Source organism: Martes martes (genome assembly GCF_963455335.1).
Source record: "Martes martes genome assembly, chromosome: 5".
Lineage (NCBI taxonomy): Eukaryota > Metazoa > Chordata > Mammalia > Carnivora > Mustelidae > Martes > Martes martes.
Window position 1 is genome coordinate 48,100,953 of NC_137892.1, and position 26,120 is coordinate 48,127,072.

Here is a 26,120-nt window from a genome sequence, read left to right on the forward strand (position 1 = left end):
TTTTTTTTTTAAACAAAAAGTGTCTCCTGAGGTTAAGTGACATCCTTTGGGGCAAATAAAAGACATCCCAGGGTGTCTGGGTGGCTCAGTCAGTGAAGCATATGCCTTCAGCTTAGGTCATAATCCCAGGTCCTGGATCAAACCCCACCTAGGACTCTGTGCTCAGTGGGGAGCCTGCTTCTCCCTCTCCTCCAGGTTCATGCTGTCTCTTACTATCTCTGTTGTTACCTCTTTCTCTCTCGAATAAATAAATAAAATCTTAAAAAAAAAAAAAAGACATCCTACATGCATGATTTGGTTCAGACATTTTGGACCTAGGGTCCTTCCTTGAGCCTCTGAAGAGTCACATTCTAGACTTGGTCCATCCAAATTAACACTAAGCTCCCCTGGAAACACAGAAGCCCTGTGGAACAAAAAATGAGAAGCAAAGCTATTCCATAGTCTACTCTAATACAACCTCAAAATATAAGTTGAGTTAAAGGCTAGCTGTAATAAGGAGAGTCACAAAATTCAGTGACCTAAAGAAATTTATTTCCCTCTCACATAATCTTCTGTCCAGTTTAGTCTGTCTTTGTCTCACAAGATCCAGAAAGGACTGAGATTCCTTTCATCTTGTTGCTCTGCCACCCCCTAGGATGTTGTCCTCATCTGCGTGGCTAAACCTGATCATTGGTACATTGTGTGATTGCCACATCGTACTTTCCAGCCAACAGGAAGGGGAAAGACAACATGGAGGAGCCCAAACCCTGTGTTTTAAGCCAAGTCTGGAAGCCAGCCATGTCACTTTTGCTCACATTCTGTTGCTAGGAATGTGGTCACATGGCTCTAACTAGAGGCAGAGGAGGCTGGGAAATGTAGTCTCTGACTGAGCAGCCAATTAAGAAGGGGAAAATGGATTTTGGTGAATAGCTGGCAATCTCCACCATTTCTAGCAAGTTAGTTCTTCACTTGAATAATTTGGAGGCTAAAATGAAACTCTGTTGTAACTGTATAGTTTTTCTAAAATGCATCTAATTCTTCACATAGCCATTTTTTAAAATCTATCATGTTGTCTCCCATCTCACCTCATGTGTCCAGGCTGTGGCTCTAAGAGACAAATCTTACATAAAGCAAGACCTGTATCTTGGGCTCAGATGCTAACTCCTTGGCTGTTACCTGTTCAAATGACAACACCAACGTCAATGAAGAAGCCCTCACAGCTTTACCTCTGCCACTTACTAGCTCTTTGACCATGGGCAAGTTATCCTTAGCCCCAGTTTTCTTATCTATAAGGTAGAGAGGATTATGATGTATCACTTTAAGTTGTTGTGAGGACTAATTAAATTGATGCTTATAAAGTGCCAAGCTTCATAGAAATTATTTAGGGCAACCTTGTTGGGGCCCCTCTTTCTTAGGAGGTTTGTAATATCTGTCATTTCTGTCACTCGATAAACTTTGCTTTGCTACCCACTGCTAAAAAAAAAAAATAACCAATTTTAGCTATCATTATTATGGTTCTCGTTATTTATCTTATGGGTATTTTGTAAGGCACACAATAGTACCTTACTTAATAAAATCATACCCAGAACTGCCAGGGTTTGGCAATAGATTTTACCACATGGAAAAAGTGTTGACTTTTCCCCTTGAGCTTGATATTCCCCTTGGGGTTCTCTGCATTTCAGGTTGGTGTGAAGTCTCATCAGATTACATGGTGAGCAGTTAAATACCCCAATTTTACATGTGGTGGAAGAGTAGAATCCATATGGTCTGATATCTAGGTCATTTGACTTCCATTTTCAATGTATCCAATACCGTTTTACTACTCACCATTTTACTATTCGGACATGATTTAGTCATCTGGTGTGGCAAAGCAAACCAACCCCCAAACTCAATGGCTATGAATTCTTTTTGCTCACAGGTGTGTGGGTTAGCTCAGCAGTTCCTCTGTTTGTCTCCCCTGGGCTCACTCATGTGGTTGCATTTAGCTGGAGAGTCAGTTGGGAACTGGGCTCCGCTATGATGGCTGAGTAGCTGGGCCTCCCTTTCCATATGCTCTTTCATTCTTGGCTTCTTCATGCCATGGTGATGTTAGGGCAGCTTTTCTGAGAGGGCAAGCCCCATGTGTATGTGCTTGTGAACAATCTTGTGATGACCACTGTCAAGGTGGGTGACATGACTAAGCCCAGACTCTGTAGGAAAAGATTACACAAGGGGTGGATATCAAGAAGAGTGATTCACTGGAGGCTATTATATAATTACTCCAACCCATTTTGTGGTTGTCAATTCCAGGTTTGGCCAACCAGTAATAGTTGGTCCTAAGTTTCCACCCAAAACCTAAATTTTAAATGGAATATGTATCTATGATAAGTGATATGTATTATATGTATCTAAAACTTCATTTGTACTTTGCACATGTGGCTCTTTGATAAATACCCCATGAATGAATGAATGAGTCATATCACTAATGGTAAGAATTTGCAAATGTCCTATAACATTAAAAATCGTAGGTTGAGATTTCTCAACAAACTCCTTACCATGAAGGTCGGTTTTTCATAGAATGCAAATTTTTTAAATACAAGAGGTACGTCTTTGATTTTCTTCTCTTTGCCCCAATATAGTGTCAAATATGGTTCTTCAATACATACTGGCTGATGGGCTAAATAAAAGTACACTTGGAATGTTCTTATTTCTTTGATAAGGAACATGCAGTAAGCTAAAATGAGACTGTTTTTCTTGCCAAACGTCTTCAATTAGAGGATGCTTGCTGTCACAAATAACAGAAAATCCAGCTCAACTGCCTTAAACAATAAGAAAATGGACATCCAGTAGGCACAGTCTGAAGAGACAGACTGACAGGCTCCCCTTCCCCACATCAAGTATTTTACATTTTTACATACATCAGTCCTATGAAGTAGCTAATATAAATCCCATTTTTCTGATAAGAAAACCAAGACTCAAAAAAAAAAAAAAAAAGAAAAAGAAAGAAAGAAAGAAAGAAAGAGAGAAAAGAAAAGAAAAGAAAAAGAAAAAGAAAAAAACAAAACAAAACCAAGACTCAGAAAGATTCAGCAAACAGCCTAAAGTCACACAGCTACTGAGTGGTAAGACAGTAGAGATGAAATTCAAGTCCAGGTCTGTAGGTTCTAAAGACTGCTCTTTTCATTATACTGCCTCACAACTCAGCAAAACGTCTGTTTAATTTAATTAGACTTCATTTTCATTATAATATCTTCCCATTGATCAAGTCCGAACATTTTGGGAATGGGGGAAGGGGGAGCTCCTCCAATTTTCGACTTCTGTGTTTCCCAGGAAGCTTCCTAGGAAGCTTCGAAAAAATCTACCTCCTCTTCCACAAATCAGCTCTACTCTTCTATTTTTAGTAAATAAGTTCTAGCTAGTTACAAATTGTGGTTTTAGTTCCACTCCTGGCTGTTTGCTACATAATCTCTGCTTCAAATTATGTAATAGGTCATGTTTACTTATTTTAGCTGTATGTTACCATGCAGACAGTTATTTTTTTTTTTTAATATAGAATTCTTTGTATTTAGGCTTTAAAGTTCTGGTGGTGACATTTACATTGTCGTGTATATGAACAGTGCCTCCTAGAGTCCTATAGTCTAGGCCTGTGTGTGGCAGCTTCGTTAAAATCTAACTCCAAGGGGAAATGTGCTATGGGTGAGGGTATGTTATTTGATTCCTCCTCAATTCCAAATGCGTGGTCTGGTTTCTCCTCTAGTCATATACTATTTGGGTGATACCTGGGAAATAGATCAAGTTCAGGGCCAACTGTTCACATACCTTTGCTGTGAAATTTGAATAATATCTCCCACTCAAGCGAGAGTCTAAATTTAAAATAACCTTTGGGGGCTTCCTTGATGGACAAAAATGAATCTTTGAGTTGCTTATAGCAATGCAGTTTCTGGGGATTAAATTCTGAGGTGATGCTCTGAATTTCTTAACCTACAAGTGCCTCTAAAGATGAGAATGAAGTCACCTAGATCTACCTTCAAGTGTCAGATTTAGTTAAGATTAGAGAAAGTTCCTTAGCCGTGGAAGTATTTCACTATGAATTGGGCTTAACCAACTCTTCCACAAAATCTCAAGAAAATATAGTTTAATTTCAAATTGACTACATGAATATGTATTCTGTATTTTTGACCCAGATGGAGATGTCTTATAATTTCTAGATGGCACAGATGAAAATCTCTAATAGATTATAAAAATCAACCCCCAGTTTGGCAATTGTGTAAAAGTTTAGACTTGGCCTCCCATGAGCATTTCCTCTTCTTTTCTTAAAAGAAAAAATAGAAGTCTTATTTTTTTTCACCCCTTTACTCATATCTTCAGCTCCATGTCTAGGCCATCATGGTGGCCCCATTTGCCTTGTGGCGGTCTGCATATGGATATATGATATAGTTCTGGCCAACACGCCACGCAGGAACATCTGCTCAGGATGTCTGTGAAATGTTTCTTCTTTCCTATAAAGAGTTAAAAAAAAAAAGCGAGAGAGAAATTCTTCCTTCCTTTTCTGGACATTGTCATATATGAATGTGATGCCTGGAACTGTAGCAGCCATTTTGTAACCCCAAGGGATACAGACCATAATGTCAAGTCCACTAGCTCAGGTGGCAGAATAGAAAGATGAAAAGGAACTAGGTCTTTGATGATGAAGTTATGAAGCTACTCAACTAACTAACTCTGGAACAGCTCTACCACTGGACTTCTCGTTATGTGAGAAAATAAATTTAAACCAGCTGAACCCATTTTTCTGTTAGGGTGTGCTCAATTGTAGTAACAGAAACAGCAACTCAGCTGTCTTAAATTCTTGGTTGGGAGCATTCAAAGTGACACACCAGGTCATATTTTGAGTCTCTCTGTGCATCTGCCTCGATCCCTGCCTTTGCCCATTCCCCGCTTCCCATTAGTTGGTCATCATTGGAATGACTGCTTCAGTCTCCTGAGATTGTCAGATGTTCTTTTTCAGTGACCCAACACCCTGACTGGAACCCTTATGAAAGCACATGTGCTATCTTGCAGTAATTGTCAGATTGATTTTAAGATCTTTGAGTCGGGAAAGATGTGTGTTATTCATCTTAGTATGTCCAGTGCCTAACACATTGCTTGGCACAAGATAAGGAATTAGTGTTTATTAATAAAGAAAAACACCAGTGAATATCCCATGCTAATGAATAAAAATAATGTCATGAAAACAACTGTGTTCTCTTTTTGGCTAACTTATTCTTGGTATATCACACTCCATAGTATCCTAAGCAGGGTGGGGAGGATTAAAAAGATGAAGGAAAACATTTAACTCCAACATTTTTTGACAGAATTTGGGCAAAAGGTAAATCAAGCTTAGTGGAGATTTTGTAAATCTTGTATCCATTCTATCTTTGCCTGACTCATATGATGAATTATTCAACAAATATGTGTTGAGTGCCTAGTACAGGTCAAGCATTAAGACTTTGGGATACCTCAGTGGAGTAAACAAAGAAAGCCCTCAAAGAGCATTGGCTCTACAAGTGAACTCTAGCAATCATTTCCCCTTTCTCCATCTTAGTTTGGCATTTGTGCACCAACAGGAAGCACAATCATGGAAATCTCACAGATTCTCACATGAAAGACACTGGTAAACACGTGGATGCTGTGTTCGTAAGTGCTGCCACTTCTTTCTAGAACCAAGGACAGTTAAGAGGAGGAGGTCACTGATTAAATCTGCTTCTTGCCTTTGTTCTCAGCAATCCCCACCAATAGGCATTGCCTTCATTTTTTAAAAAAGGAGTTGTATAGATACTTGCAACATGGGAAGGGTGCAGCTTTCTTCCCAGCCACAAATTTCCATGAGACTCCATCTGGGACAGTGAGCCCACCACCTTGGCGTTTCGCTTTTCAGTTTGCTGGGGACTCTGCTCTGAGAGGCTCCACCTGGTCACAACACCTTAGCTGTAAACGCTAGTTTGGGCACAGGCACAGTTTCCTACAGAAACTGGGCGTGTTTGGAAGGGTCTAAAGGAAAGCTTTTATGTGTCCCTCCTACAGCCCCCAGCTTCTATTGAAGTGAAGACTGGAAATAAAGGCCACACTGATTTTCTTCTGGGAAAACACATTACCATGGGGAAAAAGTACTAATTGCTCTGTGGGTACTGTTTTTATTTTACAAATACTCTGGCTCTGCAGTGAGAGCACGATTACATTTCTGACAGCATCACTTGGTACAATCTCCACGCTCCTCAGGGAGAGCAGTGCAGGGATTTTCCTCCTGGAAAGGCAAATTCTCTGGTCTCGAAGGTACACTTGATTTAAACACGACTCAAAATAAGTAAAAACGGATGATAGCACAGCAAATAATGAAAGCTTGACAATTTAGCTAAACCAAAAGATCCTATCCAGAACACTATGGGAGCGTCAAAGAGAACTGCAAAAAATAACTGTATCTTCGACTGTTTTTACAACTTCCCAGTGGCTCAAACTCTCTCTCGTCTCCAAACTGGGAAATGTGAGAAGAACCGAAAGGGAGAAAAGAAACTGGAAGAGTAGGAAAATGTAAACATTAGAAAGAAGCAGTTTAGGATGGGGACAGCTTCAGGGCCAAATATCGGAGACTCTCCTGCTGGTTTTGATCTAGATAGACCCGGGCCAGCCTCGTGTTCCGCGGAGGCTGTGTGGCGGCGACAGATGACCCGTCTGGCCATCGAGCAACTAGAAAGCGCTTTCGCAGGAGCAGGGCAGCGGACGGGGGCGCGGCGGGGGTGGGCGCAAGCCGCCCTCCACCGGCTGCTCGCGTCTAGCGTGGTGGTAGTGGGGGTGGGGCCAGCGGTGGCGGTGAAGCGCTTGGTGGCCCCCGGCCCCCTCATCGTCCTCCGCTCTTCCCTCCCACGAGCAGCAGACTGCGCCCAGGCGCCTTCGCAGCCGCCGCAGGAGCTGGCAGTCGCCCGCCTGGAAGAAGAGGTAGACGAAGGGATTGAGGGCGCTGTTGGCCACCCCCACGAGGTGCAGCGCCGCCGCCAGGTCCTCGGTCTCCCAGTCTCCCACCTGTCCGGACGACCACGCGGCCGCCAGCCGTGCGGCGAAGTAGGGAAGCTCGCAACTCACGAACAGCAGCGCCAGCGCCAGGCTCATCTTCAGGCTCTGGACCTTCGCGCGGGGTAGCGCGCTGGGCGCAGGGGCGCGGCCAGGAGTCGCCGACCAGGGCGCTGAAGGCGGTGGGGCGTGGGGCAGGCGCTGCCACCAGGCGTAGAGCAGGCGGCTGCATGCTACGCCCATGACCGCGACCGGCGCCACGAAGCCCGCGACGGCCTCGTAGAGCGCGTACACCTGCAGGTGCCAGCGCGGTAGGGGCGCGAAGATGTCGCGGCAGCGACGCTCCCCCGGCCAGGTGCGAGCGGCCGAGGGCGCGGCGGGAGGCGGCGAGGGGGCGCCCCCGCGCACCACGAAGGCGGGGGGCAGCGCCAGCAGCAGCGCCAGCAGCCAGCCCAGCGCGGCGAGGGCGCGCGCGGGCAGCGGCTGGCCCTGCGGCCGGCGCACTGCGCGCTGGCGTTCGAGGGCAATGAGCACCACGAGATGGGCAGAAGCGCCGCGGCCGGACGCCTGCAGCAGCTGCACGAAGCGGCACGAAAGGTCTCCCGCCGCCCGGCGCGGCTCGCCCAGCAGCTCCCAGGCCAGCTGCGACAGCGCGGTGCCTCCGCTCGCGTACAGGTCAGCCAGGGCCAGCTGCACCAGCAGGAAGTCCATCTTGCGACGCTTGGGACCCACCCAGGGCCCGCCACCCCCGCACAGGCGGCACAGCACCGTGGCGTTGCCGGCCACCGCCACCACCAGGATGACCCCCAGGAAGACCAGGCGGATGCTGCGGCTGGGTGGTCCGGGAGGCGGCGGCGGCGGCGGCCCGGGCAGTGGGGCCCCCTGTCCGGAAGTGAAGTTGAGACCCCAGCCAGGAGAGACAGGTACGGAGACGTTGGGCGCCGGCGAGAAAGTTGAGGGGCTGAAGGGATCCTCCATCCTTAGCCTGGGGGAAAAGGAGGTACGGAAGCGGGCGGGCAGGGCGCGGGAAACCCAGGTGGAGTCGAGGCTGCGAGGGGCACGACGCCTGGTCTACGAGTTCCCAAAGTTAGTTGAAAACGCGCGCACACACAGGAAAATGGATTCGGGTAGACTTGCGCTTAGTTGTTTTTATAGGTTGTCCTCGTCATTTGTCACTCAAATGTGGGTTGTACACTCGAGCAACACACATGATTCTTATTCTCCACCTTCTCCGTGTCTCTCCTCCCAATCCCGCTGGATGCCCCTCTGGTCTGTGGTGGCTCCCACCGTGCGCTCACCGTAGCGCGGGAGCGCAGAGCTCTGGAGCCTCTCTGGTTCGCTATTTACGCGTAGACCACAGCGGGGCAGAAGCTCGCCTTGCCTGGCCTTTGCAAAAAGCTCCTGTTAGCTGGGAACAACATACCGGAGAGGAAGGTTCTGACCGACATTGTACCTCTCAAAATGGTTACGGATTACCAGTAGGCGGGAAAAAAAAAAAAAAGAACAGACACTAGTTTTCATTAAAATAAAATAAAATAAAATAAAAATTCGGAAATGCCATGGATCAGCATGTACTAGCATGAGAAAAACAGGAAACACAAGAAACCCAACAGCGTTTGGGGCAAAGAGAGGCCCACTAGATGAATCTTTGATAAAGATATGCCTTCCTCTGGCCAACAATGAGAGTACTTACTTGCAGAGAGCTAACGTGATGATATTGCTTGGCATTTAGGAGGAGCAGCGATTTGCAGATGTTTCAAATTCTCCTTATTACTAAAGCAGTGGATCACAGCTGCTCTCTCAGCGATGTAAAATTCACTGCATTAGTCTGAAGAGGGCATTAATAGGTTTTATGCAAATGGTAGTACATTTGTTGAATCTTCTCTTAATATTTCCATCCAGTGACGGATGTGTCATCATGGCTCTTCATTCTCTGTTTTCCAAGCAGATGGAAGTTGCTGGGAGGGACTACGCCCCCAACAAGCCTAGAGAAAAGGTGACTAACAAAATGATAAGACGGCCAATTTTTAAAAAAGAAATCCAAGTCACAGGAAATGGTTTCAATTCAATGCTGTCTCTTTTATTTTAGCCCTATCTCCTCACAAACAAATTTCAGTTTTCCTGTTGGAAGCAGGATGGACCCTCCACATGATCTCTGTGCAAGTAGATTTCCTGGGCTTCCTCGTCCCGGCATCTGCTGGGATTCACTGTCCCAGGCTGAGGACACATTTGGCACTTTAAGCTGCTCCAGAGAAGAGGGTTTGGTGGGTGTGGTTGACAGTCCTTTTCTTGCCTTGAGGAACCCTAATTCCCAAACCAGTGTCCTTTGGCCAGAGAACTTTGTCATATTTATTATCCTCTCTCCAGTGCCTAGCACTGGGCTTGACCAATCTAGATACCAGGAAATATGTTTCAAATTGCTGAACTAATGGATATATGATGCATTTCAGAGAACTTTGAGCAAATGTTCCTGCTTTGACGATAAATCCATCAACCTAAAGAAAAGAAATGTCTTTCATACCTAGGCCAGTATCATCCAGAGGATCCTGGGGAGGCTCTGGAGAGATGGAGGGAGAGCCATTCTTGGTGGAACGCTTAAAAAAGAGGTAGAGCTATAGCCCTGGGAAATCAAACTCGTGGTTTAATTTTCACATTCTCCCCTCAGAGGGTTTTGCGGAGGCCTTTTTCTTTGTAACATACATCATCTCAGCTTATGATCGGCTTCTTCCAGGCAGCTCTCTCTGAGCAATACCCATAATTCAATGATTTCTCTAGCCAATATCAGTTTCATATTTCTCAAGATAATTCTATAATTTGTCTCACTTTGGTGAAATGGTCTCATATAACAGGACTCTACCAGCAAAATTACATTCCACACAACTTAACATTAGTAAGACCTGATAAATCATTGATTGAAAAAAACCAGTTCTTCTCAAGACAACACATACACCTCGTTTGGAAAGTCCACTAGAACTAGAGAGCTGGCAACAACATAATTTTCCTGTCTACATATCCTCACTCCTCCCTCCCATCTTCTGAATGGAACCAATTTAGAATTGATTTGCTGTTTCTTCTGGCATTTACTTAATTCCAGAATTCTAAATAGCAAATGTTAATGTAGTAACTGTTATCTTCTCAATAGATAATTTTTCCTTTCCCATACTTATTACAGTAATATTATAATTTTGGGTTAGATCTATATTTAGTGTATACATTATTATGAAATGAAAATATTCTCAGGTGAATGTTATAGATATTATGAATATCATTTTCTTTTTCTTGAAATTAATAATTGAGTTGAATTTCATTGTCACATAGCTAATTCTTCCTATACCTCTTAGTCCCTCAGTTCAGTTTTATAACATAATGTAGCAATTCCGGTTTATTTTTCTTGGAAATTTTCTTACCAGAGACCTCCATCCCCGCCCCCCTCCATGTGGGCTGGTTTCTCTCTAGGCCTACCATACAACTATCATCCTAGAGTGTCTGTTTGTCGTCCTCACTGAAACTCTGCCTTTCTTTTGGGTTGGAATTCTTGTTTCTTGAATCTCTGGTCTTTTTTCTTGGTTTCTTTCCCTTTGGGTAGAACACATCATTGAACATGTCAAAAGGTTAAAAAAATGGTGCAAAGGCTGAGGACATAGTCGTGGGAGTCTTGTAGTCACGTAGAATCGGTCACGTTGCCCTCCAGGACAGCTGTTACCCAGGCATCTCCCTTTACCGTTATCCTAGAGACTACTTTCACTATCTCATGCTGGGTTTCCTGCTTTCAGATTTCATGTGTGTTTTGGTTTTGGTTTTTCTTCTTGGTTTATTTCCCTGGTTCGGTAGAAAGCATCCTTCAGTGGCTTCTTGAGAAAGGATAAATTTGGGGGCTCTTGCATGTCTGAACACTTCTTTATCTTACCATCATGCTTAACTGATGACTTGGCTGGGGTTAAAATTCTGCACTGGAAATGCTTTCCTTTTGAATTTTGATGGCATTGCTCCGTTGCCTTCTGGCTTCTAAGTGTTTGTGTTGAGAAGCATAAAGTTACTCTGGTTCCTGATTTGTGTAAATGTGATCATTGTTTTTTCCATTCTAGAACTTGATTCTTCTCTTGTCTGTGACAATTTCCCAAGGATGTGTTTAGTTGGATCCACTGCATGGGTGGTATTTAACTGCATTATTTCTCTAGTGGCCTTCTGTCTAGAACAATTGCCCAGTCTTTCTTTTTCCTTTCATGACTCTGACAGGTCTGAAGAGTCCATGACACATGTTTGGTAGAATGTCTCTAAAGTTGTATTTGTTTCCACATAATTAAATTTGGATTAGAGTTTTTGGTCTGAAATACTATAGGGCTAATACTGTGTTCTCAGTGTATCATTTCAGGGACATACAGTCTAGTTTGTCTCAATACAAACTAGATGTAAGCTTGACATACGATTTTAACACATAAGGTTTTGGGCTCTGTGCTCATTCTCCAGAGGTAGCCCTATCCACCTGGTCCACTGAGGGGGCTCCATTAGATGTCTAGCCCTGCCCCCAGTCTTTCTCATGAGTGCTGCTTGAGGTCATGAAAAAAAGTTCATGGGGGTTTCCCTTGTGTGGGGGGCTCCCAGAGTTTCTTTTTAAAAATTTTTTTATTAACATATAATGTATTATTAGCCCAAGGGGTACAGGTCTGTGAATCACCAGGTTTACACACTTCACAGCATTTACCATAGCACATACCCTCCCCAATGTCCATAACCCCACCACCCTCTCCCTACCCCCCAGCAACCCTCAGTTTGTTTTGTGAGATTAAGAGTCTCTTATGGTTTGTCTCCCTCCCAATCCCATCTTGTTTCATTTATTCTTTTCCTACCCCCTAAGCCCCCTATATTGCATCTCCACTTCCTCATATCAGGGAGATCATATGATAATTGTCTTTCTCTGATTGACTTATTTCGCTAAGCATAACACCCTCTAGTTCCATCCACATCATCACAAATGACAAGATTTCATTTCTTTTGATGGCTGCATAGTATTCCATTGTATATATATATACCACGTCTTCTTTATCCATTCATCTGTTGATGGACATCTAGGTTCTTTCCATAGTTTGGCTATTGTGAAGATTGCTGCTATAAACATTTGGGTGCACGTGCCCCTTCGGATCACATTTGTATCTTTAGGGTAAATACACAGTAGTGCAATTGCTGGGTTGTAGGGTAGCTCTATTTTCAACTTTTTGAGGAACCTCCATGCTGTTTTCCAGAGTGGTTGCACCAGCTTGCATTCCCACCAACAGTGTAGGAGGGTTCCCCTCTCTCCACATCCTCGCCAGCATCTGTCATTTCCTGAATTGTTAATTTTAGCCATTCTGACTGGTGTGAGGTGCTATCTCATTGTGGTTTTGATTTGTATTTATATGCCGAGTGATGTGCCCCCAGAGTTTCTATTATTTTCACACACATTGGACTTTAAAGGATTTGTCATAGTATCAGTTGTTTTGTTACCCATTCTTTTGGCTGCTAATTCCCTTCCCTGCCATGTTCTGCCACAGGTGACCCAGTCTGAGTGCCCAGTCCTTCTCAGAGGAGCTTGCCACCCTTTTGAATTCTGGTTACCTGTTGTCTTGCAGCCTCAAGCCTTTCTGATAGGCTCAAAAAAAAAGCTTACATTATCTAGCTTTTTGTTGTTGTTAATATGGAGGAATATTCCCTTGCAACCGTCCCTATCCTATGTGAAAGCAGAACTCTGAAAACATTATTTAAGGATACCAATACTTTGCTATAAATATTACAAAATTGATGCTTATTTTGTTGTCTAACTTCTTGAACAGTTTATTTCCTCTTAATAATAAAAAGTTTAAGGCTAAAAATATTCTAAGTATAGTTCTGGTTGTGTGTCACATGTTCAGATTTTCTCATTTTCTTTATTTCAAAAATAGGATAGAACTCTAATCTTTTGACCTAAGAATTATTTAAGATTCTGCTTTATAACTATTTTTTTAATGATTTTATTTACTCATTTTTGACAGAGAGAGGAAGAGAGGGCAGAAGCAGGGGGAGCACTAGAGGGAGAGGGAGAAGCCGACTCCCTGCTGAGCTGGGAGCCACAAGGGGCTTGATCCAGGACCCTGGGATCATGACCTGAGCAGAAGGCAGAGGCTTAACCTCCAAGCCACCCAGGCACCCCTCAGCTTTATAACTTTAAATATGTTTTAAAAGGGATAAAAATGTGTTTTAAAAGGGCTAAAAATCTTACCTAAGATCTTGGTATGTATAATTATAAACAACCCACACCCATATCCACAATATATGATTGGTGTACAAGGGAAGAGTTCTAGCATAGGTCTCAATCTTTCCTGTTTTCTACACTGATTTTCTTCCACCTAGTTTGTGTTGAGACATATCGTTCCTCTTCCTGGCCCCTCATTGCCAAGTTCTTAGCTTGATTCAGTGATTTATAGTGTGAGTTAATAGCCAATAAGAATTTTCTTTTCCATAATTTTATTAGGTATTTTGGACCTTTTTTCCATGAAAACTTGACTGTTTAGTCCAATTAAGAAAAAAAAAAAACAACAACATCAAACGCTATTCAGGTTAAAATAGGAATTGTACAAAATTTATACATTAATTCTGGAGAAGTGACGTTTTCATAGAAGATCCTCACATCCAAGAACTTGCTTTCATTTCATGTTCGTATCTTGTTTGTGTACTTCAGTAGAACCTAATAATTTTTTCATCTTGGTTGTGCCTCTTGTTAAAATTTATTTTATTCTCTGTCATAATGTGAGATATTTTTTCCTAATTTCCATTCTTACCTAGTGAGTATTCTTATAGATGTTTGTTTTTTTTTTTTTTTTTGCATAGGTAGCTATTTAACAAATTTCATCAATTCTAGTAGTTTTCATTAGGATGCCCTAGGTTTAATGAGATGTAAAACCACATAGAGTAGAAGGATAAATTCAAAATACATCCTTTTATTTTATTTTTAACAGAGACTAATAAAAACATAAAAGGTTCCCAGTTGGTGTGGATGCTTCTGGTCCAAGGACCATAGTTTGAATAACAAGGTTCCAGAACCTTGGTTCCCAGATTTTGCTGCACATTAGAGGCATCTGGGAAGCTTTTAAAAACCTCAGAGCTTAGGGGCGCCTGGGTAGCTCAGTGGGTTAAAGCCTCTGCTTTCAGCTCAGGTCATGGTCCCAGGGTCCTGGGATCGAGGGGTCCTGGGATCGAGCCCCGCATCGGGCTCTCTGCTCAGCGGGGAGCCTGCTTCTCCCGTCTCTCTCTGCCTGCCTCTCTGACTGCTTGTCATCTCTGTCTGTCAAATAAATACATTAAAACAAAACAAAACAAAAAACCTCAGAGCTTAGAGGTGGGAGCCAGGCATTAATAGTTTTTGAACAGTCTTAAGTAATTCCAGTTTGCTGCAAAGTTGTGAACCATTGTTCTAGACTAGGGGTTAGCAAACCGTGGTCCACACAGGCCAAATCCTGTGTTTTTGTAAACAAAGTTTCATTGGAAAGCAGCCAAGCTCATGTTTACATATTGTTTTATTGCTATTTTCACGCTACTTGGTAGTACTGAGTACTTGTGAAAAAGACCATATGGTTCACAAAGCCTAAAATATTCAGTATCTGGCCTTTTTCATAGAAAAAGACAAAGAAGAATAGAGTCCCCTTGTCAACTCTCCTGTGTGGGATTTTGCTAGAAATTACTGTTTTTTGGAAGGCTCTACTTTACTGAGAAGGCTACTCCTTTTCAACCCTACCCTGCCATGGCCTAATGCGTTGGTTTTTCTAATCCAGTGTGTTATCTGAAAAAGTCTAATTCTCAGCAAATTAATTCAACAAATATTTAGTAATGTTTTGTGTGCCAGGCACTTGGGATACTTAAGGAAACAAAAAGGACAAAAAGCCATACCTGTACGGAGAGCTTTCGTCCTAGTGGGGTGTGAGGGGTGCGGGACAGTATAAAAAAATGAAATATGGGAAATACACCCTGCGTTAGATGGTAATGATTACCACGGAGAAAATAAAGCAGGGAAGTCCTCGTGAGAAGGTAGCATTGGAACAGTAATTTGAAGGAGGTAGCAGAGTGAGCCATGTCGAAATCTGAGGAAAGAACCATTTTCCCAGGAGAAGGCACTGACAAGAACAAAGGTCTTGAGGTGGTGCATGCCTGGGTCTAGGAAACAACAGGGATGCCAGTGTAGCCGGAAGAGAGTGAACAAAGTGGGGAGTGTGGGAGGAGATGTGGTCTGTGAGAGAACGAGCAGCCGAATAGTCCAGGGTCCTGTAGGTCTTTGTGGTGATTTTGGCTTTTACAGAGTAAGATGGGAAACCAGTGGAAGGTTTTGAGGATCCAGTGAAGTGATGTGATATATCTTTAAAAAAAAAAAAATATATATATATATATTTATATTTATTTATTTATTGAGGCAGAGTGACAGAGGCACAGTGAGAGACGGAACACAAGCAGGGGGAGTGGCAGAGGGAGAAGCAGGCTTCTGGCTGAGCAGGGACCCAGACCACTTCAATGGGGTGGGACTCGATCCCAGGACCCTGGGACCAGTGACCTGAGCCAAAGGCAGACGCTTAATGACTGAGCCACCAAGGTGCCCCTTAGGTGATGTATCTTAACAGAATCAGTCTGGCTGCTATGTTGAGAAAAGACTGAAGAAAGCCAAGGGCAGGCTCAGGGAGACCTCTTAGGAGGCTACTGCAGAATTCCAAACAGGAGATTATGGTAGACTGGAACAGGGTGGAGCAGCAGAGTTAGTAAAAATGAATCCTGGAGACTGTCCTCAGTTCAGTTTATAATTAGTGTGTCCTTTTCTCTCAGATCCTGGCACTCATTTCTTAATTTTCCAGGTTTTTCTTCTTTTTCTGTTTTCACGGTTGATACCAGCTTGAATCAGATTTTATCCTAAAAACTCAGTTGTACCTAAGTATGATCCTATAGCCAATATGTTTAAAACGCTGTGGATGCTTGGTAAGTTCTAACAGTGAATGCACCTCGAAGGGCTTGGGTAGAACAAGATGGACTGTATTTATCTTCATATGCCTATGTTTTCAGAACCACATTTCTATTATTATTGCTTCATTTTCCCCCTGTAATTAGCATACACACCCACACACTAGCTATTTCATGTTCTTTAGGTTTAACTAGGAGATGGGAGGTAGATTTGTGTATTTTCACTTTAATTGTCATAGTCCAATATTGAGCTCTTTTCCTTAAGGGTTTTGTTTCAGAATGTATCTGCAGTGAAATTTCTTTCTCAGAAATTCATATATAACTGCAAAGATAAGCTCCTACAAATTTACTGAAGAAGAGTAAACACAGGAGATGAAGTGGCTCTTTAGGAAAACGTCAAAGACAGTTTGAAGAGGAAGTTAGGTAAAATTAGTATTTGCAGATCAGCTTTTCATAGCTGAAAAATATAAGATACCAATCAAAAAACTATTGGTACCAAAAATATTGTATTATTGGCACATAATTAATATATAGAGAAAGAATCTGCATATATAAACAAACAGAAGATGTAATGGAAGAAAGATCCACTTAAAATAGCACACTGCCAACAAATGATAAAACAACTAGGAAAAACTCCTCTCTGCCTACACTTGGGATCATCAGCTAGAGAGCTTAAGGGAACAATAAGAAAGAACAGTGCCCAGGTGCCATCCCCAGAATTCTAATGTCATTGGTGTGGGGTGGGGCCTAGGCAGTATTTTCTTGGAGGTCCTTCTCCAAAAATCTCTAAAGAAACTGATCCATACGAAGCAAACTTAGAATAATACTAGGAGATCAAAGAAACCTTGAAAAAAAGGGAAAAGTGTGCTGTATTTTTTAGAATGACTGAAGATTATAAACAGTTCAGTTCTCCCTAAAATAGGCTATAAACTTAATATGGTTTCATAAAAAGACTAACAAGATTTTTCATTTCTGAGCTAGGCAAACTTATTCCAAATTTGTGTGGAAAACCTAAGTGAGCAAGAGCGGCCAGGACAACTCTGAAAAAGGAAAATGTTGGAAAGGAACTTGTCTGACCAGAGATGGACTGCCGCATCAGTAAGCAAAGGTGGATTGGTCCACTGGAAGATAACAAATGTTCTGAAAGGACCCAAATGTAAATGCAACTTTGGAATATAATAAAACGACATTTCAAATCAATAGAGAAAAAGATAATTCAATAAAAGGTATTATGTAATGAAGTGGCTTTAAAAAAATTTTTTTACTTATCTATTTGACACAGAGAGAGAGAGATCACAAGTAGGCAGAGAGGCAGGCAGAGAGAGAGGGGGCAGCAGGTACCCTGCTGAGCAGAGAGCCCGATGCGGGGCTCGATCCCAGGACCCTGAGATCATGACCTGAGCTGAAGGCAGAGGCTTAACCCACTGAGCCACCCAGATGCCCCAAAGTAGCATTTTCTAACCAAGGGGACCAATGTTAAGTTTATTCAATAAAAGGTCATTTGGGTAGCCATCTTAGAACAACAAACTAAAGTTAGATTTCTAATATGGAATACATTCCAGGTGGGGCAAAGATCTAAGGACAAAAAATAAAACTCTAGAAGAAGGGAAGTGGGGGACACCATGCTGAATATGTATGGCGCAAAAATCCCAAAGTCATAAATGCAAAGATTCATAAATTTGATTGCATGAAAATACCAATTGCCACAGGTTAAAAATACCAGAACAAAGTCAAAAGACAAATTACAAAAAGGAAAAAAAAAATGTGCAGCTTCTCTCACAGACAAAAAGCTAAGATCCAAAACCATGCCTGTAATAAAAAAGACAATCAATAGAAAAATAGGCAAAGAATAGAAATAGTAAAAGTCACAGTGAAAGAAATTCAAATGGCTATTAAATATATGAAAATATGATCTTACTCAAAATAAAAACACTTTTTAAATATATTTTTATTTATCAGGTTGGTGAAGGATGTGAGGAAGTGCATCACTGGTGAGAATTTAAATTGATATAAATTCTTTGGAGGTAATTTGGTGTACTTGTGCTAGATACAGTCTTGCCCCAGTAATTTTACTTCTAGGTATTTTTAAGTGGGAGGAAAAAAAAAAAGAGCAAGATGCAGAACCTTTTATAGAGTAAGCTACCTTTTGTGTGTTGAGGGGAAATACAAAGTTTGTTTGTTAGAAAATACTGTGTGTCTTTAAAAGGATACTTAGGAAGGTGGTTACAGTAGTTGCCCCAGAAAGGGGAACTGGGAAAGGAGGGACACTTCATGCTCATTTGTTCACACTTCGGTAGCTTGTGCATATATTACCAATTAAAAAAAAATTGTAATAAAGTCAGCCAGATCCGGGATCTGTGTCCCATCAAATACATTCAAATAATTTATGCCCCACCAAATACAAATAACTCAGCAGACACCATCAAATACAATAACTATTTTATGGTTCATAAGTCATAAAATAATTGTTAAAATTGTCTATATTCCATATTATTCAGAGAAACATAACTTTATATTATACTATTTGCTTCCATCCTTTTAACACCTCCATTAAATTGTTAAAAGTTTGTAAGAATGAGGTCTTGATAGTAATCACTTTTGAAAATATCTAATTGCATAATGATTATATATATATATATTTTTAAAGATTTTATTTATTTATTTGACAGACAGAGAGAGATCACAAGCAGTCAGAGAGGCACGCAGAGAGAGAGGAGGAAGTAGGCTCCCTTCCGGGCAGAGAGCCCGATGTGGGGTTCGATTCCAGGATCCTGGGATCATGACCCAAGCTGAAGGCAGAGACTCTAACCCACCAAGCCACCCAGGTGCCCTATATTTTATTTTAAAACAGAATACATTCTTTAAAAGTAACTAAAAATCCGTAATTATTAAAACATACAAAAGCGAATCATGATCTCTTACCATGTCTCTATATATGTTGCTCTAGAACATTATTTTCTAACTTCAGTTCAGATTTTGTTAAGATTAGTGGGGGTGTTCAGCCACCGATCAATCGCACTTTCATACTTCCTTGGTTCTTGCAGCCAGTCCTGATGCCACCTGAGGTTCGCTATAACATTTGAATAGTTCTGCCCTACGCTTTGTTTCCACTTGATAAACTGCTCTTTATTGTATTGGTGGACAGCAGCAGAAACCTTAGGGTAGTTTATAATGGAACGAAGCTTCTGATCCAAAGAATATGTAACTTCTGGAAGTTTTGTAGCAATATTTGTTAGTTCATCTGGATCTGAGGAAAGATCTGGAAGAAAAAATGGAAATAGCTATCAAAATAGTTACCAGTTACAAAAACACATTTTAGAATGTCATTACCCTGAGACAGATAATGTATTTGAATTTATTTTTATTTTCAGTTCCTATTAGCATAATAAGATGAAGGACAATATAAATGGTAAAATAATATACCAAAGGTTAAACACTCTTCTAAATGTATGTCCAAATTACCTTCCTAGCATCGTCCTGCTATCTCATTTTTTTTTTCTTATCCTTTCCTAGATGGCAGAAATAGATGTCACTAGTAAGCTGGGTTGGCCCTAATTCTTCCTGGTTCTGATGCCTTGTTTTGACACACAGAGAAAAGAAATAGTAATGCTTATATTCTCCCATTTCAACAGCTCCAAACTTTCTAGATATAAGAATTCTTTACATAGTCAAGTCATATTCTTGTAAGTTCACTTACTCTTAGTTTTCTATATATTTTAGCATCTTGTGCTTGGATTTTTGAAAGTTTGGTGCATCAACACTGTCCGCTTGAGCAAATAGCCACAGAAATAAGAATGTATCTCATTGCTACCACCAAGAAAATAACAATAAATATTTCAGAACATAAATACCCTTTTTACCTAGGTAAAAGGAAGACAATATATAACTGTATGTCAATCTAATTGGAAAAATAGCAAATCAAAGATCTTATGACAATTTACTTAAGATAATAAATGAGCATTACATGTTGAGGGAAAAACCTCTGTGGGCCTATGTGGTGCATTTGCCAGCAGGGCCCTGAAAACATTTATGACTTTGTTAGATGATTTCAGATGGTACCTCTTTGGGAAAGGGAAGTCAGTGAATAAATCCCAGAGAATACAGGAAAGGCAGGCTCACCCCCTGATACTTTGACAGTCACATCTGCTTTTTGCAGAACATGTCCAGTGAATGAGCAAGACATGCCCATTACACATCAGGATGAAAATTGAAGGACTTCCTTTTTTTTTTTTTTTTTTTTATTTAACAGAGAGAGAGATTACAAGTAGGTGGAGAGGCAGGCAGAGAGAGGGAGGGGGAAGCAGACTCCCCGCTGAGCAGAGAGCCCGATGCGGGGCTTGATCCCAGGACCCTGAGATCAGGACCTGAGCCGAAGGCAGAGGCTTAACCCACTGAGCCACCCAGGCGCCCCGAAGGACTTCCTTTTGAAGCCAAGAATCTCCTTCTCTTAGGGTAAAGGGGAGAGGGGGAGGTCAATCAGTTTAGCCCCTAAAGAATTATTTGGAGTTAATGATTTTGACATTTCTAACTGGAAAGGAAACAGGGAGAAATGAATATTAATAATGGCATGTTATATGTGAAAAAGGGGGGCAAGGGATAAGTAAAACCTGAATTTAATAATGTTTTAAAATTAATTAATAGAGGAGCGCCTGGACGGCTCCATCGGTTAAGCATTTGACTCTTAATTTCGGCTCAGGTCATGATCTCAGGGTCCTCGGATCGTGCCCCACATCAGGCTCTGTGCTGAGAGGGGAGTCTGCTTGAGAATTTTCTCATTCCCTCTCCCTGTGCCCCTCCCCCCTCTGCATGCTCTTTCTCTCTCTCTCCATGATAAATAAATAAATCTTTTTTTTTAAAGATTTATTTATTTATTTGGCAGAGAGAGAGAGAGAGAGAGATAGATAGATAGATACAGAGAGAACACAAGCAGGGGGAGCAGGAGAAGCAGGCTTCCTGCTGAGCAGGGAGCCTGATATGGGCCTCGATCCCAGGACCCTGTGATCAAGACCTGAGCCTAAGGCAGCTGCTTAATGACTGATCCACCCAGGCACCCAATAAGTAAATCTTAAAAAAAATTAAAAAAATAAAATTAATTCATAGAGTAGTGAAGCTAGCAGGCATCTTTGTGGAGGAGAAGGAGCATGGATTTTGAAGTTAGACCTGGGTTAAAATCCCAGTTCTGTCATTGGCTGTGAGATCTTGCACAGGCATTTGAATCCCTCTGACCTGTAGTCTTCTCTATAAAATGAGGATAATGGTATCATCTTAAATAATAAATCAGAATGTCAGGCTTCACAAGATATAGGGGTTAATATCCAGAACAGCTGAAACCAAGGGTGTGGACTACTGTTTGGGAAAGATAACCATGAATCTTAGAAGACACCTTGATCAGCGAAAACCACGGTTTCAATCTTGAGACCCTGATCAAAAGTCTTCAGACACTTGCTCTGGAATTCAGATGATCTGCAAAGAAGCTGCCCCTCACATGGGCAACCTTTTGTAGATTGTCCTGGCATGAGAAGCGGCAGATATTTATTTAACCACGGATGACTGGGCCTCTTGAGCAACACTATGGAGGTCAGCTCATTCCGCATACTACCACACTTAAAAAGACACCAACTGATTTACCGAAGAGTTGAGGCAGTACTGAAGTGCCATCAGAGTAGGCGATATACTTCCACTGGTTAGTCCGCAGCATGTAGGTGGAAGCATTCACATTGCATCCATGGAACTGACTCAGAATCCAGGGCGGACGTAGGTTTTTGAATTTATGTTCATTCTTAAACGTTTCTGATGCTAAAGGCAGCAAAGAGTATCCACTCAGGTTCTGCGGCAGAGGAGCTCCAGCAATATCTATGTAACAAAATAACATTTTTAAATAACGTATTCTTCCATTAGTTGAAATATTCATAAATGACATCGTTAGCAGGTGTGGAGACCAAAGACTATGATGGATTTGGTAAATAGACTGCCTAGGTCCAAATGCTCACTTCATTAGCCATATGCCCTTTTGACATGATTATTAACTACTCTGAACCTCAGTTTCCTCATCTGTAAAAGGGGAATAACAATCATACCTCTACCTCATATGCTTATTTTAGGTTTAAATATGATAATTTATGTAAGGCTCTGAGAATAGTACCTGATGGGAAACCCTCAACAGATATTAATCAGTCCTTTATTTCTGAATGACAAATAATTACAGTTTCTCCCATTTGTTCCACTAGATAGTAAGATAAAAGACCTATATGAGAAAGGGGTTTAGTAGTCATATATGTTTGCAAACAATGATTAAAACTAAGTAGGTTATTTTATTGTCAGTGAATGTTTATTGCTGATACTTTTCATAAACCTGTAAGGGTGGTATAATAGTATGCCATTTGTCCCAAAGTTACTTGATAACATACATTTTTACCCTCAAGTAGCATATTGAGGGGTTAGTGTTTTGCAGAACATATATTGGAAATCCTGGATTATACTTATCTAGGGAAAAATAATTTATTTCCCCTTATCAAATATAAACATATAAACTATAACATGAGAAATGTCTAACTTAAAAAGAGGCATTTTTTCTTAAAAATTGCTTTTAAGGTATTTGGAATTCAAATGATGTTTTTCTTATAGAAAAATTACCATTAATTATGACTGGCTACTTGGGATAGTTCCAAAATGAGTCTGCAGTTGCTTTTCCACCTCTTTTCTGGTTTCCGTGTTCCATGGTTAAGTATAATTAAACATTTCCAATGAAAAATAGGAAATAATATATCTGACATGCTAGAATTTAAACAGAATTGAATAAGAAAATTAACATGACTAAGTATTTGAGGACTAATAGGCTAATTTCAGGAAAATAAGGAGGTAGAGAAAGACCTCTATAAATCTTCCGAAGGTACATGTTTTACATATAACAATGTAAAAGTCCGTATCCTCCCATTTCCTTGGAAGGGGCATAGTACAAGTACTAATCTTCTGCCAAACAATCATAATTGTGGACTTTTTGGAGAAAGAAAGAAAGATCAGAGATAACTGGTTAAAAACAAAGGAGTAAAGACATTAAAGGGGATGTGCGTGAGAGAAAGGGACTGCCCTAAATAAAACTCACTTGAGCTACAAGACAGTAGGCCACTACTGTGAGATCTACCGTCAGGAACGCGGGTAGTGAGGGAGCAGACTGGGTCCGCTGGTCTGCCTGGCAGTCGTCATGCGGCACCACTAGTGAGGCGTAGGAAGGGAGAGAAGAGGACTTCAAAGATGACTGGGAGGCAGGGACCAACTGGTATATACCCAGGACTGGGAAGTTCCTGTATTCAGCATTTTAATAACCTCTGAAACTTAGCAATGCCTTATTTCAGATCTATTCCTAGCCTAATCTTCCTAAAAGAAAGTTGGGAAGACTAAGAAAATGGACATGGTTCTCCTGTGTTTATATGGGAAGTCAGTAGGAAACTGGGATAAGAGTTGCAGTTAAGTATTTTTTTTTTTTTAATTCATTCAAGAACCTAGGTGCTGTTTCCAGGTGTAAGGAAACAACAGTGGAGAAGGCAGGTAAGCTCTCCTGGAGCTTATATTCTAATGCGGAGAGACAGATGGACAAACATGGCATACAGCACTAAGTGCAATGAAAAAAAAAACAAAGCAGGGCAAAGGAGACAGAGTGATGGCGAGTATGTGTTCAGGTGCTGTTTCATATAGTGCGGTCAGGGGAAGGCTTCTCTGATGCGGTGACACTGAAACCCCAAGGAAGGGCCAGGGCAAGTCCTGTAGATCCCTGGGGGAAGGGCTTCCCCCCAGGAAGAGCAAATGTACAGACCCTGAGGCAGGGGAGCCTGCTGAGTCCAGTCCCCAAACACCAAGGAGCCCTGAATAGGCTGGAGCAGAGTAGGTGAGGGGTACAACTGTAAGAGAGGAGTGAGAGATCATGTTGGAATCTCAGGTGCAAGGAGAGATTCTAAATTTTACTCTTTGTGAAAGGGAAACCAGCAGAGACTTTTGAGCAGAAGCCTGCCACACCCGATGCTAACGACTGCCCCACTGCCCCGCCGTGTGAATTGACTGAAAGTGGTCTGAGCAGAAGGTGGGAGCAGGAAGGTACTGCACCAGTCCAGGCAAGAGAGAACGGTGACTTGTTGCCAGTCTAATAGTAGTAGTATCACATACCTTTGTAAACTGATGAAGAATGAAACCAATGTCAAATATTCACAGTATTTAATAACTAACTACTTTACATATTTATGAACTTTTCTGTGCCACAGGAAACAGGGTGTTCACTTCTCATCTATTTATCAATGATTTCCTTAAAAGCACTTTAGCTTAAACTGCATTTCAAAAAGCTCTTTGATCTTTGTTTAAAACCATTTTCATGTGTTTTTTCTTCTGGCAGATCTGTCATTCTAATACTGTTTTAAGTAGTTTGATCTTTCTTGGTAGTATAAGCAAAGACGAAAAGTAACTGCAGGATTCTCAACAAAGTGCCTTGAATTTAAAACAGTCAACAAATGGGGAAAAATGCAGACCTGGATATATATGATGGTTTCCTTAAGAGAGATAAGATTATATTTCTTCCTGAGCATAGGAGAAGATAAAAGATTAGACTGGTATGGCAATGATGCAAACTATGTACATTTTTTAGGGCATACCAAAGAATAAAAACTACTAACAATAATAGCCTAACATTTAGTTGTTTGCCATGTTCCAGTCATTGTTTTAAGCTTTGTAACAGCTGCTATTATTTACATGTTATTGATAAGAAAATTGAAGACCGGAGATGTTAAGTAACGTGCCCCAGGCCAATACTGAAGGAGGGATTTGAATCTCGGCAGTCTGATGCCGGTCTTCTGGATTCTTTAGTACTACAACACAAGTCTTGCTTTACTGTAGTTACTCAACGTCATGATATTTTTTAGATAATGAAAACAAAATAGTCTGGGTAGAATGCCTCTCCCAACCCTCCACTAGATCTTGTAATAGGAAGTGTTTTGCAATCTGAATCCTTTACAATAAGCATTCTTTTACACACGAGTGCATTTTTATATAATTACATTTTCATAATTCAAAAATATGGATTTATCTTTTATGTGAGAGGAAGGCAGGTGTTTTACAAAAAAGAGCAAGTATTAAAAGAAAAAACTCACATGAAAATATGTTTAGAAGAGAAAATCAAAACTATTTTAATTTTAAAGTGAGACTCCCTTTATTTCTAACTGAGCCAAAAGATGCTGCTAATAGGTTATTAGAGAAGAAAAGATAAAGGGGGTAATTTTTAAAGAATAATCTCTGAAGTGCTATCAACTTTAATAGTATAAAGAATTCCTGTTCATAAAAATGGCACTCTTCTGCCAGTATTAGAAAATGATAATGTGATGGTATACCACAAAGGACTATTAAGATAAATAGGTTAAGAATACCCTTTCTACTTTATCATAAAATACCATTTTATAGGAAAGAAAAAAGAAACTCTTTTAAAAGAGAAAGAAAAAAAACTCTTTTAAAATACCTTTTGTATTTTTCCCCAAGTTTTTTATTAATTTTATTATGCTGTAGGTGTAGTTAAGATGCCTTTTAAAAACTATTTATAAATTCAGACTTTTTAATAAAAGCATTGTAGCCTCTTAAATTTGAACAGGCTCTTCATAGTAAGGTAGGTTTAATAGAACAGGAATCCCAATTGGTTTTTCCTATTTAATATTCTTCTCTCTGAGGTGTTTTTAATCACCATCTTTTATATGCTATTTATAAGATCCATATGATGTAGGGAAGAGGAGGTCTGGTTTGAGGCTTTGATCTAAGAAATTTAATCCCATACTCTGGGTGTAACTTAAATTCATATAAAATAATACAGCTATGGCTAAGCTAATAAAGAAAGGGCCTTTAGAATCCTAAGAATACATTATGTTTTATATCTGTTGTAAACTCCTAATTGGCTAGAAGAATCACAAAATAAAAAGTCCATTGTAGATGACTTATCACCATCTGTATGCGTTATTTATTAAGCGGAGGTAAAATAGAACATACTGTCCTACAGGTCTGATTTTTCAGTTAATCTTCACTTAAGTAGCTTTTAACTCTTTTAGTACTGAGCAATTTCATTTTTTAAAAATTTTTATTTTTTTAACGATTTTATTTATTTACTTGACACAGAGAGAGAGATCACAAGTAGGCAGAGAGGCAGGCAG

The 26,120-nt window shown here is 40.9% G+C and overlaps 2 protein-coding genes across 2 annotated transcripts in view; both read right to left on the reverse strand.

Annotated features, from left to right (window-relative positions):
* Nucleotides 1–6,678: 6,678 nt before the first annotated feature.
* Nucleotides 6,679–7,977, reverse strand: GPR150 (G protein-coupled receptor 150; the record flags this gene model as incomplete). Its single annotated transcript, XM_080803946.1, has 1 exon — nucleotides 6,679–7,977. One exon carries the CDS (start codon nucleotides 7,975–7,977, stop codon nucleotides 6,679–6,681), a length of 1,299 nt encoding a protein of 432 aa, XP_080660072.1.
* A 10,614-nt stretch (nucleotides 7,978–18,591) lies between these two features.
* The window catches only part of ARSK (arylsulfatase family member K), a 41,610-nt gene continuing 34,081 nt past the window's right edge, over nucleotides 18,592–26,120 (reverse strand). The window contains exons 7-8 of the mRNA XM_080804890.1: nucleotides 21,577–21,801; nucleotides 18,592–19,207 (exon numbers count right to left, since the gene is read on the reverse strand). Coding sequence (XP_080661016.1) covers nucleotides 18,918–19,207; nucleotides 21,577–21,801 — 515 coding nt within the window. The 3' untranslated portion in view covers nucleotides 18,592–18,917. The remainder of the gene's footprint in view (nucleotides 19,208–21,576; nucleotides 21,802–26,120) is intronic.